This window comes from Ostrea edulis, chromosome 1 (genome assembly GCF_947568905.1).
Source record: "Ostrea edulis chromosome 1, xbOstEdul1.1, whole genome shotgun sequence".
In the NCBI taxonomy this organism is placed as follows: Eukaryota; Metazoa; Mollusca; class Bivalvia; order Ostreida; family Ostreidae; genus Ostrea; species Ostrea edulis.
The window spans coordinates 101,905,321-101,926,377 of NC_079164.1; the positions used below are offsets into that span (position 1 = coordinate 101,905,321).

The following is a 21,057-nucleotide window of genomic DNA, read 5'->3' on the forward strand; positions in this document are numbered from 1 at the left end:
CATTTTCACTCCTTACCGACATGACATGATGGAGAAATCTTTGAATGCTTATCAACAGATTAAAAGAAGAGAATATGGCATAAGACAAAGTTCGAGATCGAAATTCAATATATTGAAGAGACTTTTGTTGGACGTAAGTTCATAAAATGACAAATATTCAAACGCACTTGAATACTGCTCAGTAAGTGATACATGCACGGGCACTGAAAGTTATGTAAATATATAGTATGTGCATGTATAATTTTTTTTTTATACATGCACATACTATATATTTACATTAACTTCCAATGCCCGTGGATACATGCTTAGACCACGGGCTCGTCACGAATTGACCCTCTCTAGTCTCTATTCTATATAAATTTACACGTGTAAATATATAGAATGGACGATGTCAAATTTTAATATGACAAAAATTTCGTGACGAGCCCCCGTGCTCAGACGTACAAATCGGCATGATACATTCGAGCCTACCAGAATACTGCTCATTAATTAAGATATAAAATGAGATGACTCAGCATGTCGATGGAAACATAAGCTCAAGGGAGTTTTTAGATTGATATGAGAGATGTTGAAATGTAACCTATATCGGGAATCTGTAGTGTGGATAGCGTCACAGAAGTCAGCAGTTTTATCTGTATAAAGGTCTACAGTGTAAACAACCACAGCTGAGCTTTACGAGTTCGAGAAGCTCAATGGTTGTTGTTTAAATTGTAGACCCTTACAGATAAAACTGCTGACTCCTGTGATAGTGTGTATAGATCTTATGTACATACCCGCTCTACCTGGTACCTAATGAAAAAATAAAGAACCTGTAATTTATCCAAAATATGTTATTTCCTCTCCGATCACCTTCATAAGTCGTTTTAAATAGTTAGTTTCTACTTTCTGTAAGCTTTTACATGTATCTCACAAGTGGTCATCTCAAAGCTTACAAATGAACGAAAGAATTGCAGTGGAAATAAGATGAATTAGATAGAAGTACCCAGAATTCCCTGGTCAGTTTGACGATCGTTGTGATTTATAAACGTTTTTCTTCTGTAACAGGAAAACTATGTCTACAAAGATGTTTGGACTAAATATTCCAACAAAGACATAAGGACTGAAGGGTAAGATTCACTAAACTATCCACTAGGAATATCTATGATGTCAGGAGACAGCTATCACAATATTGATTTCTGTTGTCATCATTAAACTACCCACTAGGAATAACTATGATGTTAGGAGACGGCTATCACAATATTGATTTCTGATTTCATCATTGTCATATCAAGTTCTAGGTAAGGGTGCAACGATTAACCGTGAGATGGTATATCGCAGTAATATATTATGCTGCAGTTCAATTCACGATACTTTACACTATACCACGGTTTGGTATTCTCGGACCGGACTAATTTGAACCGCCTGATTTTGGCTTTAAAATTTTGTTGTGAAAAAAGCTTTCAGTGACCATCCCACTGAATTATTTCTCCCTCTGCAACTCATAAATCTCCATTATGGGTCCATTTTGGATTCCGTGCAATGGAAGAAAACAGAAGATCTGACATGTTGATGTTTTGAAATTTTTAAAGAAAAACATGCAGTTGTAACAGTAAGGTGCAAAAATTAAATGATACCAAAAGCAGTGTCATTGTTCAGTTATTAGTATTCATAGCATCTTAAAAGTATCATGATACATGTTGTATCATCAGGTCTATATCATGATATGTGTCGTATCATCAGGTCTATATCATGATACGTGTCGTATCATCATGTCTATATCATGATACGTGTTGTATCATCAGGTCTATATCATGATATGTGTCGTATCATCAGGTCTATATTATGATACGTGTCGTATCATCAGGTCTATATCATGATATGTGTCGTATTGTCAGGTCTATATCATGATACGTGTCATATTGTCAGGTCTATATCATGACACGTGTTGTATTGTCAGGTCTGTATCATGATACGTGTTGTATCATCATGTCTATATCATGATACGTGTTGTATTGTCAGGTCTATATCATGATACGTGTTGTATTGTCAGGTCTATATCATGATACGTGTTGTATCATCAGGTCTCTATCATGATATGTGTATCATCATGTCTATATCATGATACATATTGTATCATCAGGTCTATATCATGATATGTGTCGTATCGTCAGGTCTATATCATGATACATGTTGTATCATCAGGTCTATATCATGATATGTGTCGTATCGTCAGGTCTATATCATGATACGTGTCGTATTGTCAGGTCTATATCATGATACGTGTTGTATTGTCAGGTCTATATCATGATACGTGTCGTATTGTCAGGTCTATATCATGATACGTGTCATATTGTCAGGTCTATATCATGACACGTGTTGTATTGTCAGGTCTGTATCATGATATGTGTCGTATCATCAGGTCTATATCATGATACGTGTCGTATTGTTAGGCAAGCGTATCATTGCACCCCTAGTTCTGGGTAGTTGATATCTTGTGTAATCATTGTCATATTAAGTTCTATTTGATGAATTTTTATTTCTTTTCCAGAGGGAGATTGTACTTTGAAAATTACACCAAGTGTTATGGCGGGTAAGTGTGAGATTTATGTTGAGTGTTATTTATGATGGATAAATCTGTGAATTACATTGAGTGTTATGGTGTGTACGTCTTAGATTTACATTGAGTGTTTTGGCAGGTTAGTTTGGGTCCCAGTGAACAGGTGTTTTTGAGATGGTAATATTTGATAACCCAGTGCAGTTTGTATTAACACATGTATAAATGGTTTCTACTCTACATGTATGTTGTATTTTTACCTATGACTTACATCTAGAAAATAAGACGATATGTATATTTACAAGACATAATCTTTAATTTGTGTAAATTAAGAAAAGTTGATGTGTATAACCTGTCTGTTTGTAGGTACGGGAAGGGGAATAAGCCGGTTTACCTTCACTCTATTTCAACCCCCCAGGACCAGAAGATTGAGACAGCATTAGAGGCCTCTATACAACCCGTAAGTTGACATAAACAATTTGTTTTGCCTTGGAATAGAATGATGCTCTGTCATTAGATGAAATGTGTTATGTGATTGTGGTAAAAATTTCTTCAGACATTGAGTAGCAAAATTTAGGTGGCAACATGGCGTTCAGAATGTCTTTTTAATTGTATTTCTTTCTTACTATACATATTTACATATTAAGCATACTGGTCCTTCACAAAACGAAACATTTAGTCATATTACTGACTGTCTACAGGTTGTTAATGTCTATACACTTTGTCTCTCCTTTAAACTTGACAAATTTCTGTAGACAGTCGGGAACAAACCTGATAAGTACATGTAATAAAGTAATGCCTCTGTATGATAGAACTAGAACTCTGTCCAGTCAATAGGTCAACATAAAGAATATGTAATACCTCTGTATAACTAGAACTCTGTCCAGTCAATAGGTCAACATAAAAAATATGTAATACCTCTGTATAACTAGAACTCTGTCCAGTCAATAGGTCAACATAAAAAATATGTAATACCTCTGTATAACTAGAACTCTGTCCAGTCAATAGGTCAACATAAAAAATATGTAATACCTCTGTATAACTAGAACTCTGTCCAGTCAATAGGTCAACATAAAAAATATGTAATACCTCTGTATAACTAGAACTCTGTCCAGTCAATAGGTCAACATAAAAAACATGTAATACTTCTGTATAACTAGAATTCTGTCCAGTCAATAGGTCAACATAAAAAACATGTAATACTTCTGTATGATATAACTAGAACTCTGTCCAGTCAATAGGTCAACATAAAAAATATGTAATACCTCTGTATAACTAGAACTCTGTCCAGTCAATAGGTCAACATAAAAAACATGTAATACTTCTGTATGATATAACTAGAATTCTGTCCAGTCAATAGGTCAACATAAAAAATATGTAATACCTCTTTATAACTAGAACTCTGTCCAGTCAATAGGTCAACATAAAAAACATGTAATACCTCTGTATAACTAGAACTCTGTCCAGTCGGTATAATTGGATTGCTGTCTGCCAATTTTAGTTGATGTCTAAAACAGTATTACAGTCTGGTTATAACATCACATTCTGATATAAAGTGGTTTGAAATAAGCTGAGTGTCTACAGGGTGTTTCTACATTCAAGTATCAGTTAGTTAAAAAACGAATGTCTACAGGGTGGTTCTACATTCAAGTATCAGATAGTTAAAAAAAACTAGTGTCTACAGGGTGGTTCTACATAGTTAGAAATAACCAGAGTGGCTACAGGGTGGTTCTACATTCAAGTACCAGATAGTTAAAAAACGAGTGTCTACAGGGTAGTTCTACATAGTTAGAAATAACCAGAGTGGCTACAGGGTGGTTCTATATAGTTAGAAATAACCAGAATGTCTACAGGGTGGTTCTATATATAAGTACTAGTATTAGTCTAGTTAGAAATAATGTGGGTGTCTAATGGCTGGTTCTACATACTGACCAGTATTAGGTTGTTGGAGATTATTGATAGACATCCGTTCATGTGGCACTGTCAAAAGTTTTAAGACAAACCTCAAAACATATCTTTTTAGGAAATCTTATAACCATATTTTGTAATATATTCTTTTTTAAAGTAAAGGCTGGTTTGTCACATGAACTCGTAATGTTTAAATTGTTTTATTATATTTGGATGTTATATTTTATGCTCTGATTAATCTTATCATGTTTTACATTTTACATTGTTAAAGTGCTTAGAGTAATTACAAATTATATAATGCGTTATATAAATGCCGCACATTATTATTATTATTATTATTGATATGAGTCTTTATCAACTGTGACAAGAAGCTTGTTTAACCTACTGGATTAATTCATTCATATACTTGATAGTGAGTTTCGGTACAGTATGGTTGCTTTTCTATTTATCTCAGAATTTAATTCAGCAGAGAACCATACAAACTGTGGATCCATGTGATTTGTTTTAAGGAGAAGCTATCTCTATTTTCAGGAGACGTTATCCTTGCCTTGTAAAGGTGAAAGACCCTCTTTCTACTGCATTGTGGGTAAATGTTGGTTGATGAGGTACGATTTGTTCAGTGGAAATCTACTGGAGGAGGTGTACCTGTCACCAAGGTCACACTGTCAGTTCAAGTAAGTTCTTAATTATTTAGTTTTAATTAACTATTGAGGGGCATTCAGAAATTATCTGTTTCTGTGTCTGTAAAGTAATCAACCTCTTTTGAAAACAGAAATTTCTTTAGTTCATGTAGTAGTATACGGAATCTCAAAAGAAATGTCGCACACGTGAAATACAGTCCTGGATCCAAATCAGGAGCTTGGGGGTCATTTCCAGAAGATTTGTTTTCTACATTTTTTCAGCATATGAAGCTATTAAAACAACTGTGGAATTGTAAAACATTTATATACCATGAATGTCAACCATCATTATAAATTGTATTTTGACTCTTGGGCATAAACAAATCATTGTGTGGTTCTGTTTTCGTGACCTTATTTTTCTATCCCCAGCCTTAATTATTCAGGATCAGGATCCAATTATCGTAATTAAACTATCTGCTCTTGGTTGATGGAAATATAAGACATCAAAATGTAATGATGGTTTTGCAGTTTTTAGTATACACAAAATTTCAATATCATAGTATCATGTGTGTTTTTTGTCACAGACCTTTTTAATGCTACACATATTTCATCCACCTAATAGAATTTTTTAATCCTACCTATCTACATACCTACCTACCCTATTTCTGCACAGCATGTAGTACGAAGCACACAATTGATATTTTTGGCCTTATGATGATTAGGATATTTATTTTTATTATATACCCATCAATGTATCGTTTGTTAATACTGTGGATTTCACAGTGTGTGATCCGGTTTTCCGGATCACCACACTGTGGTTTTCTGATTCCATATCAGTATCCTCTGAAACTGATGCCGTCACAATGACGTCACAATGCATCAACGCAACATTTTTTGCTTAAAATATTAGCCGCGTCACAAACAAAACTGCATACACAAAACATAATTTCACTGTATGTCTGTATTTTTGATAATTTGGATTACATTTAGTATCATGTAAATGTGGATTTAAAATGCATAGGAGGTATGTAATAAATTTATCATTACTACAGTAACTTGATCCGAAGAGTTGGATCACGTCTCGTTGACAGGCGCGGATCACCAGATCAAACTCGACGCTTCGCGTCTCGTGTGATCTGATGATCCGCGCCTGTCAACTCGACGTGATCCGACTCTTCGGATCAAGTTACTGTAGTAATAATATATATATATTGGGTATTAATACATAACTAAGGGATTCCGTCACAGAAATGTTTATTCTGTGTACTGCAGTTGAGCTGGTTGGAGGTACTTAAGAGTAGGTAGATCTAGGCACACTAAATTCCTAAAACTGATTCATTGAAAAAGCATAAAGCACATTCAAAGAATTTTAGTCATAGCCTTGTACTGAACCATCACAAGCCTCTGGTCAGCTGATGATCAATGCTAGTGTAATCCAATCATTGAAAATAACACAGGATTCAATTTCACCAGGAAGGGGCTTTTCTTTATCATTCTAAATTTGGTTCTTAATGATGGGATTAGATGATTTACTCCTGATTGGAGACGTTTTTGATGCTCTATTCCGGGATTCTTCCGTCCGTTTCGGGAGATATCATGAGATTTACGACTCCTGATGGGAGACATATTTGATGCTGGAGTTTTCCGTTAGATTCTGGAAATCTCCCGTCCGTTTCAGGAGATATTACGAGTATGTTTATACTGGTACATCAAAGGCTTTATTAAGAAATTAGGTAGGTAAATAGTGTACACCTATTTACTGGCTATAAGGACAATAGCAAGTTTATTGTCCCCCAAGACAGCAACTATTTCCCGAGGCGCAGCCGAGGGAAATAGTTGCTGTCGAGGTAGACAATAAACTTGCTATTGTCTGAAATAGTCAGTAAATAGGTGTTTTATTATGCCAACGTAGACTTTACTTATGTCAGACATACCAAAGTGAAGTAAACTAACATTCGGCATTAGCCTAAATGGAATCGACCGAGGTGATCCGAGTGGTTATCAGACTTTGACATCACAGAAAAGAAAACGCGGGAAAATATGGCATCCGGTAAATAGTTTCGAGACTATTTCCCTAGGGTGAGATACTTCAGAGACTATTTCATGGCTAGCGTTATCCAGAAGAAATAGCAAATTTATTCACCTAACATTTATATAGCAAAAACATTCTGAGGTATAATAATATATAATATCAATATATAAGAAAATGTATAAATGTAAAGACACAGGTTCGGGGACTAGATGTTAATGGTCTATGGTTCAGAAGGGGAAATTAAGTAAGTAATGAATATTAAGTTCAATGCTCCATTTCAAAAAAAAAAAATCTTATTCAAGAAATGAATCTTATAATTCTTTTCTTGATGGAGGTATCATAGGGAAAATTGGAGGAAAACTTTCTCAGCAACGCGCTATGAAGTTTTCCGTCCAATTTTCCCTATGATACCACCATTAAGAAAAGAATTATAAGAATCATTTCTTATTATTTAATTATCATTTAATTAGTGTTTTAAAACATGATTTTGTTTTCGAATTCATATGATGTATCAATACACAACATGAAGTCAAAATAAGGTTTTCTTTAATGCAGAAATTAAACAAATTTTTCATCCAATCAAAATTGCCGTAATTTCATTAAGACAATAAATATTGAATGATAAATGAGTCAAAATCTTTAATCTACTTTAACTTTATCGGCATCATGTATGGGCAATATTTCTTTTGTGGTTCTGTATATATAGAATGATCCTGTACATCATGTTATGTTTATCTTATTGCTAACACTATCACGTTATGTTGTCCTGATGAATGTATTAATTATGTTTTATCGTATTGCTAACACTATCACAATATGTCGTCCTGATGAATATATTAATCATGTTTTATCGTATTGCTAACACTATCACAATATGTCGTCGTGATGAATGTGTTAATCATGTTTTATCGTATTGCTAACACTATCACAGTATGTCGTCCTGATGAATATATTAATCATGTTTTATCGTATTGCTAACACTATCACAATATGTCGTCGTGATGAATGTGTTAATCATGTTTTATCGTATTGCTAACACTATCACAGTATGTCGTCCTGATGAATGTGTTAATCATGTTTTATCGTATTGCTAACACTATCACAGTATGTCGTCCTGATGAATATATTAATCATGTTTTATCGTATTGCTAACACTATCACAGTATGTCGTCCTGATGAATGTGTTAATCATGTTTTATCGTATTGCTAACACTATCACAGTATGTCGTCCTGATGAATATATTAATCATGTTTTATCGTATTGCTAACACTATCACAGTATGTCGTCCTGATGAATGTGTTAATCATGTTTTATCGTATTGCTAACACTATCACAGTATGTCGTCCTGATGAATATATTAATCAAGTTTTATGGTATTGCTAACACTATCACAATATGTCATCCTGATGAATTTATTAATCATGTCATATTTTATCTTATTATATACTTTCAATTTCATCTCTTCTTTTTGCTTTAAAAGTTTGCGGGCATATATCACACGATATATGCTCGGAAACATTCCGACCCGCAAACATTACGTCACAATCAAATTTCTACGCCGATAATATTCACATTTTTCGTGTTTTTCATCTTTTACTCAGTTAAACCAATAAATAAATTGTTAAAAATAAAATTATTGTTAGCTTCTAAATGAAATTGAAAGTATATAATAAAAAAGTTATAGACTTTGTTTGGGAAAATATGACGACCTCATTTTTTGTCACGGACGGACCTCGCAAGCTCGGTCCATCTATTGCTAACACTATCACAATATCTCATCTTGATGGTTCTATTTTTTCCCTTCAGAGATTTAAGCTGGAATGAACCTGGATGTTCCATTGTTGTGAAATCAACACACAAATTATCAGGCTGTGTTAGACTGGTATGTAAGAGTTATCTTTCCATAGACTGATTATGTAAGAGTTATCTTCCCATAGACTGATTATGTAAGAGTTATCTTCCCATAGACTGACTATGTAAGAGTTATCTTCCCATAGATTGATTATGTAAGAGTTATCTTCCCATAGACTGATTATATAAGAGTTATCTTCCCATAGACTTATTAGTAAGAGTTATCTTCCCTTAGACTGGTAACCAGTTATGGTAGCTCAGTGGTAGAGCTTCGTAACCAGAAGGTTGTAAGGGTAGTGATTGCTCCATCACCAAACGCTTGACAATTGGAATTGAGAATGATGGGTCTTTCTAATGACCTGAAAAACAGAGGTCCTGTATCATGGCAGGCGTTGGCACGATAAAGAACCCTTACTGCTACACCCTTAAAGGCCGGGAGTAACCTAGAAAAATTTACACCCCTACAGTAATTAAGCATATATGGCAAGAGGGCAGGGCTTAGCAGTGTTATCAGAATAAGCAGCAGTCTGATGCTTGACTCTACACGTACTCTGTAGCAGACGATATTTTGAACAGGGAGACTGGCATGATTTATCAAAATAAACTAAAGTTTTCCCACATTTTTCTACCACTCTGCTCGATCTGTGAGGCACTGAAAGGATATGTGTTTACTTAAACAAAACTTCACCCTAGGAACTACAAGATGAATTCATCATTGTTTTATCCATGTCTTTTAAAACATGTATTTTTTTGATAATATACACAAATATTGGTATATTTGATATACTAATACTTATGATTTTCCTCTTGGTACCTTTCAATTATGAGAAGAATTTGGGGGGAAATTGTAGCTGTGCAATGGAGGACATGTGCATTGAAGGATTATTATGAAACACTTTGTCCATTATGATATTTGGAGACCTACTATCTGTGATTGTCTCTTTTGACATTGTAATGTCCACACGTAAGAGTCCAGATTGAGAGTAATTTTAGAGCGATGGTTGAACAATTGGACATATTTGTCATCATTGATGAGAGACAATGGGAGTTACACAACTGGCCTAGGAGATTGTTGCTTAATCAGACAAACACCATGCTTGACATTTTTCGAGAAAAGTTACCAGCAATCCTGCAAAACTCTGAAATAGCGATCAGACTGAACAGTCCTAACGAGTTAATTTTATAAAGTTAACCATTTTTTTTTTAAAGGAATGTGATTATATACAATTAAAAAATAAAATCTGGATTTACCAATGATATATGAGTAAGTACTTTTTTCCACGTTGTACAGTGATTTGATTACATGTTTCCTTTGGTGCAATCCCTCTTATCTAGAACTAGACAAGCATGCTCGTGCAATATGTGAGTCAACATCCGGTGTAAACAATGACAGAAGATAATCACACCCACAAACTGCCAATCTCTTCATGACTTCATGAGAATTTATATCTAAAATAGATATGACCAATATATGCACAGTTATGAGGGGAACAAGCATACCCATTTTAAGATTTCAGTACAACAGCTTAATCTTTATTTTTGCAAAATAAGTGCTGCAATCTGAATGTGACCAGAAAATTCATATATTCCACCATTTTCACCGATTGGCTGCTTTTATACCCAACTGCTGGTCTTTAAGTGCTATACGTAGGTCTAAATTTGTGGTACTTCACCTACAGCTGGTGACATCTCAGCATGAGTGAAAAATTCTCGACAGGGCGTAAAACAAAGATCCAACCAATCATAGACTGATATTTAAGAGTTATCTCCCCATAGACTGATATGTAAGAGTTGTCTTTATAGTTCTCGGAGCTGATTTGAATAACTCAGAAATCTTACTTGCACGATATTTCTCCTCATGAGAACACGAATAGGGGCATTTAGCCTTCATTTAATGACAAACATAATTTACCTGAATGATTGTTGGAATTTGAATTCTTGAAATTGTAACAGGAAGGGTGAAATGCAACGGAGCAGACCAGGATTTGAACCCGGGTCCCCAGAATCTTTAGTCAGGTGCTCTATCACCTGATCTCTGGCCACTGGTAATCAAACCCGTCTGGTTGACACAAAATCACTTTACAATGTAACCTCTATACCCTTGATTTATGATTTTGTGTCCACTGTTGCCTTAGGAAAATTCTATACAGTAAAACACAGTTTCAGTGATCATAGTTATATTGACTTTACATTTACAGCGAAGTGATTTTCAGTCTTTGTAGTTTTAAAACATATTATGAACATATTAAATACAGGAAATTATGATTATAACGAATCCTCATCACATGTTATAAGCATGTTCTTCTGTAATACCATTCTGTGAGTATACTAGCCACTCTGTCTTTACAACAATTTAACTCTTTCTGTGTATACGTAGGTTGAATCCGGTCACCCGACTGTCGTCAAAGTCCTGGCATTGTTTGATGTGTTTCCTCTCAAGTTCACTGGGATGTTCGAAATTACGAAAACAGTAAGTGTACCAAGATAGGCCGATATCTCAAATACTGCTGATATCTCAAATACAATCAACACTGCTAATATCTCAAATAGACCAACACTGCAGATATCTCAAATAAACAATGCTGATATCTCAAATACTGCTGATAACACTGATGATATTTCAAATAGACAAACACTTTAGATATCTCAAATAGACCAACACTACTGATATCTCAAATACACCAACATAGCAGATATCTTTAATAGATTAACACAACTGATGTATTAAATAGACCAATACTGCAGATATTTCAAATAGAACCAACACTGCAGAAATTTCAAATAGATTAACACTACTGATATATCAAATAGACCAATACTGCAGATATCTCAAATAGACCAACACTGTTGATATCTCAAATACACCAACACTACAGATATTTCAAATACACAAATACTGCTGATATCTCAAATAGACCAACACTGCTGATATCTCAAAAAGACCAACTCCGCTGATATCTCAAAAAGACGAACACAACATATATCTCAAATAGACAAGTACTGCTGATATCTCAACTAAATTAATACTGCAGATATCTCAAATAGATTAACATTGCTGATATTTCAAATAGACTAACACTGCTGATATCTCAAATAGATCAACACTGCTGATATCTCAAATAGATCAACACTGCTGATATCTCAAATAGAAAAACACTGCTGATATCTCAAATAGAAAAACACAGCAGATATCTCAAATAGACTAATACTGCAGACATCTAAAAAAAAAATTAGACAAACACTGTTGATATCTCAAATAGATTAACACTGCTGATATCTCAAATAGACCAACACTGCTGATATCTCAAATACACCAACACTGCAGATATCTTAAATAGACCAACACTGCTGATATCTCAAATAGACCAACACTGCTGATATCTCAAATACACCAACACTGCAGATATCTCAAATAGAACCAACACTGCTGATATCTCAAATAGAGTAACACTGCACATATCTCAAATAGATCAACACTGCAAATATATCAAATACACCAACACTGCAGATATCTCAAATAGAGTAACACTGCAGATATCTCAAATAGACAAACACTGTAGATATCTCAAATAGACAAACAGCAGATATCTCAAATAGAACCAACACTGCAGATATCTCAAATAGAATCAACACTGCAGATATCTCAAATAGAGTAACACTGCAGATATCTCAAATAGAACCAACACTGCAGATATCTAAAGTATACCAACATTGCTGATATCTCAAATAGACCAACACTGCTGATATCTCAAATAGAACCAACACTGCAGATATCTCAAATACACCAACACTGCAGATATCTTAAATAGACCAACACTGCTGATATCTCAAATAGACCAACACTGCTGATATCTCAAATACACCAACACTGCAGATATCTCAAATAGAACCAACACTGCTGATATCTCAAATAGAGTAACACTGCAGATATCTCAAATAGATCAACACTGCAAATATATCAAATACACCAACACTGCAGATATCTCAAATACACCAACACTGCAGATATCTCAAATAGACAAACACTGTAGATATCTCAAATAGACAAACAGCAGATATCTCAAATAGAACCAACACTGCAGATATCTCAAATAGAATCAACACTGCAGATATCTCAAATAAACAAACACTGCAGATATCTCAAATAGAACCAACACTGCAGATATCTAAAGTATACCAACATTGCTGATATCTCAAATAGACCAACACTGCTGATATCTCAAATAGAACCAACACTGCAGATATCTCAAATAGAACCAACACTGCTGATATCTCAAATAGAACCAACACTGCAGATATCTCAAATAGAACCAACACTGCAGATATCTCAAATAAACAAATACTGCAGATATCTCAAATAGACCAACACTGCAGATATCTCAAATAGAACCAACACTGCAGATATCTCAAATAGACAAACACTGCAGATATCTCAAATAGATTAACACTACTAATATATCAAATATACCAATACTGCAGATTTATCAAATAGACCAACACTGTTGATATCTCAAATAGACCAACACTGCAGATATCTCAAATATACTAATACTGCAGATATCTCAAATATACTAATACTCCAGATATCTCAAATAGACAAACACTGCAGATATCTCAAATAGAGTAACACTGCAGATATCTCAAATAGACAAACACTGCTAATAACTCGTATAGATAAATATCACCGATAACTTGAATCCACAAATATTGCTCATAACTGCTGATATGTAGAATAAACAAATTATATTCATTTGCTGATAACTTAAATAGGCCAATACTGCTTTACAATGCACGATTCTGATTGACTTTTGTCTGTTTGTGGATGTTGGCTATTTTTGAATGTTGGATTTTGGATGTTGGGTTTTTGCAGGTATTTGGGAAGGACACAGTGGATGCGATGGCTTCTTGCGGTTTTTTGACCACCATGCACACGTCTGGATTAGTCAAACTCCACAGTATGGAGTATGTCCTGCAGGAGGTATCTTGTAATTTTATCTACCACCTGAAACCTGACAGTAATGAGTCCTACAGGAGGTATCTTGTAATTTTATCTACCGCCTGAAACCTGACAGTAATGAGTCCTACAGGAGGTATCTTGTAATTTTATCTACCACCTGAAACCTGACAGTAATGAGTCCTACAGGAGGTATCTTGTAATTTTATCTACCACCTGAAACCTGACAGTAATGAGTTGCCCAGTAACAGATAAAATGGTTGTGGCTCCGGATTGATTCTGGATTTCTTTGTACAGTACATGCAGTATGAAGCTGAACTTTACACAGAGCTTCCAGACCAGAATGAGATCTGTGGAAATCAACCTTTTGGTCTACCACTGAACATTATCATCAAAGGTAATGGCTGTTCCCTCTTGCAGCATTTTTTTTTTTACTTTTTAACAAAGAAAGTTTTGAGATATTGGACATGATATTTATTTTCAGTCATATTTAAGGAAACTGTTGAAAATGAAGTGTTAATTTTCTTTTATTGTGATATTGCAGTAGTTGTTGAATTAAGAAATAATTATCGCGTTTTCAGGTATGTTGCAGAATAACCTCTGAAGTCAAGAGTCCCGTGGGGATCTGGGTTAGAATAGGTCCTCAGTACCCCCATGCTTGTCGTAAGAGGCGACTAAAGGGCAGTCCTTCAGATGAGACCATAAAAAGCGAGGTCTTGTGTCACAGCAGGTGTGGCACGATAAAGATCCCTCCCTGCTCAAAGGCCAAAAGCGCCGAGCATAGGCCTAAATTTTGCAGCTCTTCACCGGCATTGGTGATGTCTCCATATGAGTGAATTATTCTCGAGAGGGACTTTAAACAATATTCAATCAATCAATCAATCTGAAGTCAAGAAATGTTGTTTTGAAATATAAAAGCTGAGACGTTAGCCGAGACTTTTATATTTCACACAACATTTCGAGACCAAGGAAGTTATCCTGCAACATACACGAAAACAAGAACTTTATTTCTATTCTACTACGGCTTAGAAATGTACAGCCGATCGTTTCCTACATAGCTACGAATTAGGTCACTGACATCATGGCAGTTTCCAAAACGGTTCAAGAAAAACTTATCTGTGCACAGTTTACATGTGTATCACTCTCGGAATGCAGATGATTGGTTTATACTGAATGACAAATGTTCTTCAGTCACTTACGATGTTGTTTTACACCATATACAGTGTATTGATTGACTTTATGATTATAAAACTGAATAATCAGTCATTGACTTTATTGTTGCAGTAGCAAAACTCAAAGAGCAAGCGAGATGTACAGTGGAGCCTCGGTAATCCGGACGCTTCACCTTCCGGACGATTTTTCTAGGGAACGGAATTTTTATACGTTATTTTGCATCTTTAATCTGGAAATTCGTGTTCCGGATCCGGACGGTCATTTTTTACTACAAAACCTTAAAATGCATTGAAAATTATACCGTTAATCCGGACGGTAATTTTATTGAGGGAAGGTCTGTGTCGGACAATTTTAGCAAGGCTTAAATTGTAAAGAAAACAATCCAAACTGTCTAATTGAAGCAATTACCTGTACCTTGTCAACGCATCCCTTTAATTAGTTGGTGTGTGATGATATGTCAGTTAGATAGCACGTGCCGATTGAGACATTGTATTGCCATTTTTTGCACATAAGATCTGTATCGCATGTAGTTTTGAATTTTGTAAATAAATCTGTAACATATAATTTTATAGTCTTAATCAATAGTCTAATAGTATTAATGAATTAAACATCATACCGTAATGGTATGTTTTATCGAACTGCTACATATATCAGTTGTACTGATTCGTAAATTGATATCGGCTTATTCAAATCTAAAGAGTGTAGATTATACTTATAGATTCTGGATTTTATAATGTAGATTGGCGTGAAATATACATGTATGTCCATGCACATGTACATCTGTAGTAAGTTTTTAATGTTTAGAATGTCACGCATGTAGAATGTACTTGTCTACGATTGATTCTTGTTACGATGTTGTAGAGCTTTATTGCTTTCAATTTTTTAAACTTTCGGTAGAAGTGAGAAAATTTCCATTTTAAGGAAAATGAAAATGAAAATTTTGTATATACCCGTAATGTTGCATGGTTTTACCCATGTATTGTTCCGTTATTATCGCATCATGATAATAATAGGTGTGCATGGCTAGATCAAAGCAGTAGGCGGTCTTAATATTCCGAGCTTAAATGATTTTGTTCTCCCGATATTGGCTTGGATAATTATAGAATAAGAAATATAAACTCTGGCAGATGGAATTTTGGTTAGAGAATGTTGTCCACTGACATGATAAACACGAACTTCTTAAATCAACTTTGGACGATGAAGATTGTTTTAACAGACCTCCGAACCCGTGAATCATGACGGATGGAAATGACCGGCATTTATAAGAAGTAAAACTGGTGAAATGTTTCAAGTGTAAATGATTATGTCAGTTACTAACGATTTATTTATAGTTACATATAGTGCTTCATTATTTGTTTTAGTGCATACAGTACACAGATTTGTATACCGGTATTTATTTGTAGTGTTAATATACATGTACAATATAAGCATAGGCAAATACATTGTACGCGTATATTTCAATGTTAACATTATCATAATTTATTTACTAATACAAATGGTTAAATCCAATGATAGAATGTGTTTAATTCACTACGCATCAATAAAGTAAGCATATTGGTTACTTAGGTAAAGATAGAAAATATGCGATTCAGTTATCCGGATGCTTCATTTATCCGGACGATTTAGCTGGGAACCAAAGTGTCCGGATTAATGAGGCTCCACTGTATATCAATTTTCTCATTATCAGTTAATACGTATGAAGGTATATCGTAAGATAATGACCGCGGCATTCCTTTGATCTTTGCAATAACTGTGGTAAAATTATTTGTATTTGTAGAGGAACCGCCTGTGCTTTTCCAGGTCCATTGTCATCAGAGCAGTCTGGAGGTGGGGGGCTACCCTTGGCACTACATGTACACACCCAAACGCAAGGACGGATCATTTCATGTCAAATCTCTGTCCTCAGGACAACTAGTAAGTGTGTTCACAGAGTCTCTGTCCTCAGGACAACTAGTAGTGTGTTCATAAAGTCTTTGTCCTCAGGACAACTAGTAGTGTGTTCACAGACAGCCTGGAATAAGAATAGGTTGGATTTGACATGTGCAATTTTTCAAAAGTAGATATATTCAAAATAAGTAAAAGTATTTCATATCTTCTAAAGTTTGAAAAATCTTTTTAATATCAACAGGCAGACAATGGGATACTGCACTCTAAAACTCTAGGAATGGAAGAGGACCGGGCAATGTTTTGTACTGATGAATCTGGAAGGATTTTACATATAGATAGTAACTCTGTCAGGTACTATAGATATCATAACTCTCTGGTCTGTAGATATCATAACTCTCAGGTACATGTAGATATCATAACTCTCAGGTCTGTAGATATCATAACTGTCAGGTACATGTAGATATTATAACTCTCAGGTCTGTAGATATCATAACTGTCAGGCACTATATATATCATAACTCTCAGATACATGTAGATATCATAACTCTCAGGTCTGTAGATATCATAACTCTCAGGTACATGTAGATATCATAACTCTCTGGTCTGTAGATATCATAACCCTCAGGTACATGTAGATTTCATAACTGTCAGGTCTGTAGATATCATAACTGTCAGGTACATGTAGATATCATAACTCTCAGATACATGTAGATATCATAACTGTCAGGTACATGTAGATATCATAACTCTCATATCTGTAGATATCATAACTCAGGTACTATAGATATCATAACTCTGTCAGGTACATGTAGATATCATAACTCAGGTCTCTAGATATCATAACTGTCAGATACATGTAGATATCATAACTGTCAGGTACATGTAGATATCATAACTCTCAGGTCTGTAGATATCATAACTCTCAGGTACATGTAGATATCATAACTCTCAGGTCTGTAGATATCATAACTCTCAGGTACAGTCCTTGAAACGTTCTACTTTACCATTTTCCCGTTTGCTTACCGTGCACTCTCTGTTTAGTACAGTTTTGTGTTAACCACGTGTTCACAAATCATTCACTGTGCGTTCACCATTCATTGTCATTCGGAACTCCAAAATTAAAGGATCAATTTTCACAGCAAGGCAAAAAGGAAAAAGGAACATGTGCGAAAGAGTGAAGTAAACTTTTATTATATCAGAAATTTAATTCATATACATATAGTACAAATGTAAGGATTATCAACTGTGAAAATTCTAGGAAAATTGCAGATCACTCACCAATACATGTATTAAAGAATAGAATAAATCATTTTTATTATTACAAAACATAAATATTCTTTGGTTAAAAAGTGGGGAGAAGTTCTGAATGAGAGAAAATTGTAAGAGCCTGCAGTTATGAATTCAACCCTTACACATGTTTACAAATGTACATGTGGTGAAGGTAAAAAATGAGGCAGTTTCAGTTTGTAAATGTATTTACTCCTTTCCCCAAATTTGAAACTTTTGTATTGTTTGTCTCTGATATAAAGACGCAAGTTTTCTCGTACACTTCTGTCCCACATATAATATATGTATAGTTCAGTACAATAAACAGTTTTATCTGCATCAAAAATATACAAATAAATGTATTGCACAATCTAAATGTAAATTCATGGTCATACTATTTATTTTGTATGTACATTACATATGTATATCTTGGATTATTTCCCCAGGTCGATATACTACACCTGTATACATATATTTGCAATAAAGTGAATTACTTAAAAATCTATGTGGGAATAAACCCTTTATACTATTTAGAAGCATTCAGGTGTCAACACGCGATACCTATACTACTCATGTTGTTTGTTTAAAGGGACTGATTCACGATTTTCCCCAAAATTTTCTTTTTCACTTTTGATGATCAAAATCTACTGTCTAATGTGTTTCAGAGTTCACATAAAAATTAAGGTTATACATTATCACAGAAACTCATTTTAGAGAGTGTATTATTTGGTTTGTAAACAAAGATTGCGGTATGTTATTGTTTATGAAATGTTCAAAAGAAATGGATATCAATCTAAGTTTATTATATCTTTCACATTTCAAGCATTTTTGGGGTAAATGTGTAATCTAAAAGTTAAAATTTGTGACTATGCAAAATTAAGATGCTTTATATTACCAAATCAACATTTCACTTGTTTGTTTGTATACATAAAAAGACTTGAGTCTTTGTTTACATAACACAGATTTAAGGCTAAAATATTTCTTTTATTCTTGCATTCAGAAGGTCAAAATTTTGGCTGTCAATATTATATGAGTTATATTTTTAATGTTTACCATCAAAAATGAAAAATATTTTTATCAAAAATCGTGAACCAGTCCCTTTAATGCATTTATCTTGACTCCTTTCGGAGATGCTTTTAATTGCATGTGTAATCCCAACGACCGCGCTCCTAAATCTTGAATGTACACCTGTAAATTCTTGGCGCTAATTACTAGACTATCTTTACTTCATATACACTGTTTATACTCTTGTATTAAAAAATTAAATACTATATATTTTAAGTCTAAATGCAATACATGTAGTATACCGAGATAACGCACCAATATTCATGATTTATGAAAACATCAAGAATTCTAAATATTATATTTTTTTTCTACTTTTCATGTATACTTGTGTCTGTAAATGTAAAACTGTAAACAATGTACTTAAAAAAATTTCTTTTGTTTGTGCATGATTGCTGCGTGCGTTGATGTGAAAGTTACGATCAGTTGATGAGAAATATACATCCAATACATGCACAAAAATGAACAAACAGATATATTCATATATATATCCCCTACCTGCTTATAAAATCAGTACAATCCAAGAGAAAAATCCAAAATATATTTATACCGAATGAGTAGACTTTTTTTGCGTTCACTGTGTGCTCACTGTTCACCAAATTGCATTCACCGTTTGCTCTGCGTGCCTTCATCATGCGCTCACCATTTGCTCTGCGTGCGTTCATCATGCGCTCACCGTTTGCTCTGCGTGCGTTCATCATGCGCTCACCGTTCACTCCCATATGTTCATTGTTCTCTCCGGTGCATTCACCGTTCAAGTGGGAAAGTAGACCGGTTCAGGTACTGCACATATAGATATCATAACTGTAGGGCAAACTCCCCGTCGAGGCCTCATTACGTCACCTACGAATAGACCTCTCCTATGTGATGCAGCACAATATACAGATTTGTATATTGCGAGTCCGCGATTATCACGCAGGCAAGTAACACTAAAGAAGTAGCTCGCTGTTAAAAGTTTGAAGATATTGATATTAAGAGCATTAATATAAAAGTATGGATTTTATTTTAAACATAAAATGATCAAAAGATCATTAAAAAGTAGGGAGACTCTGTTCAAATTATTGTGTAAAGTAATGAACTTGATGTTTACGTTCTTGTTTTGAAAGTTGTTCACGTTTGACGTTATGTTTTTCCGTCATTCTATAGTGACGTCACAGTATACACGGCCTAAGAAATCGCTATCCCATAATGCCTAAGTGGAAGAGTTTGGTTTGTAAGCAAACGAACTCTGGCGGAAGTTTGAACTGTAGGGTACATGTAAATATTTTTTATTGCCTTGGAATTGGAAAAGGGTGATAGACAGACAGAGAGATTGATAGATAGGATATGTACTTCCAAAACAATTGATTTACGTTTTGAATTTTGTTTTCAGTGTGTATAGGATTCAGGAGAAAAATGTCACAGAGTGCATGATAGAAAAGTGTTTTACGATTGACCTAAAGAAAGAGGAGCAAGGCCGGCCCATTCCCTACGACAATTACTCATCGTCAGGGCGACACATTAGGAGCATCGCCTTCGGGTCGATGCTACTCATGGACTTCGAACTCCCAAACATGGTACATTTAAATGTTCAGATTATTCAATGTCTACGTTGTGTCCTGTGGGTTAATGTAGTCATTGTTAATGTATATTCCCGCAAATTGAAATTCCCCACAAACTGAACTAACCAATGAAAGAATGGTAATGCTTCCAGATGACATGGACATGTGATTTTTCCTCAAAATACAAATATTTTACCTCATGAAATATTAAGCCTACAGCCTGTCACAG

The 21,057-nt window shown here is 34.6% G+C and overlaps 1 protein-coding gene across 2 annotated transcripts in view; it reads left to right on the top strand.

Moving 5' to 3' along the window:
- LOC125669322 (DDB1- and CUL4-associated factor 17-like) overlaps positions 1–21,057 on the top strand; it is a 23,676-nt gene continuing 2,619 nt past the window's right edge. For both annotated transcript variants that reach the window (XM_048903829.2, XM_056141482.1), the window contains exons 1-12: positions 1–133; positions 1,045–1,106; positions 2,528–2,569; positions 2,900–2,993; positions 4,973–5,115; positions 8,901–8,976; positions 11,323–11,415; positions 13,816–13,923; positions 14,197–14,296; positions 16,850–16,986; positions 17,201–17,310; positions 20,660–20,843. In XM_048903829.2, the coding sequence (XP_048759786.2) occupies positions 26–133; positions 1,045–1,106; positions 2,528–2,569; positions 2,900–2,993; positions 4,973–5,115; positions 8,901–8,976; positions 11,323–11,415; positions 13,816–13,923; positions 14,197–14,296; positions 16,850–16,986; positions 17,201–17,310; positions 20,660–20,843 (1,257 nt within the window). In that variant the 5' untranslated portion in view covers positions 1–25. The remainder of the gene's footprint in view (positions 134–1,044; positions 1,107–2,527; positions 2,570–2,899; positions 2,994–4,972; positions 5,116–8,900; positions 8,977–11,322; positions 11,416–13,815; positions 13,924–14,196; positions 14,297–16,849; positions 16,987–17,200; positions 17,311–20,659; positions 20,844–21,057) is intronic.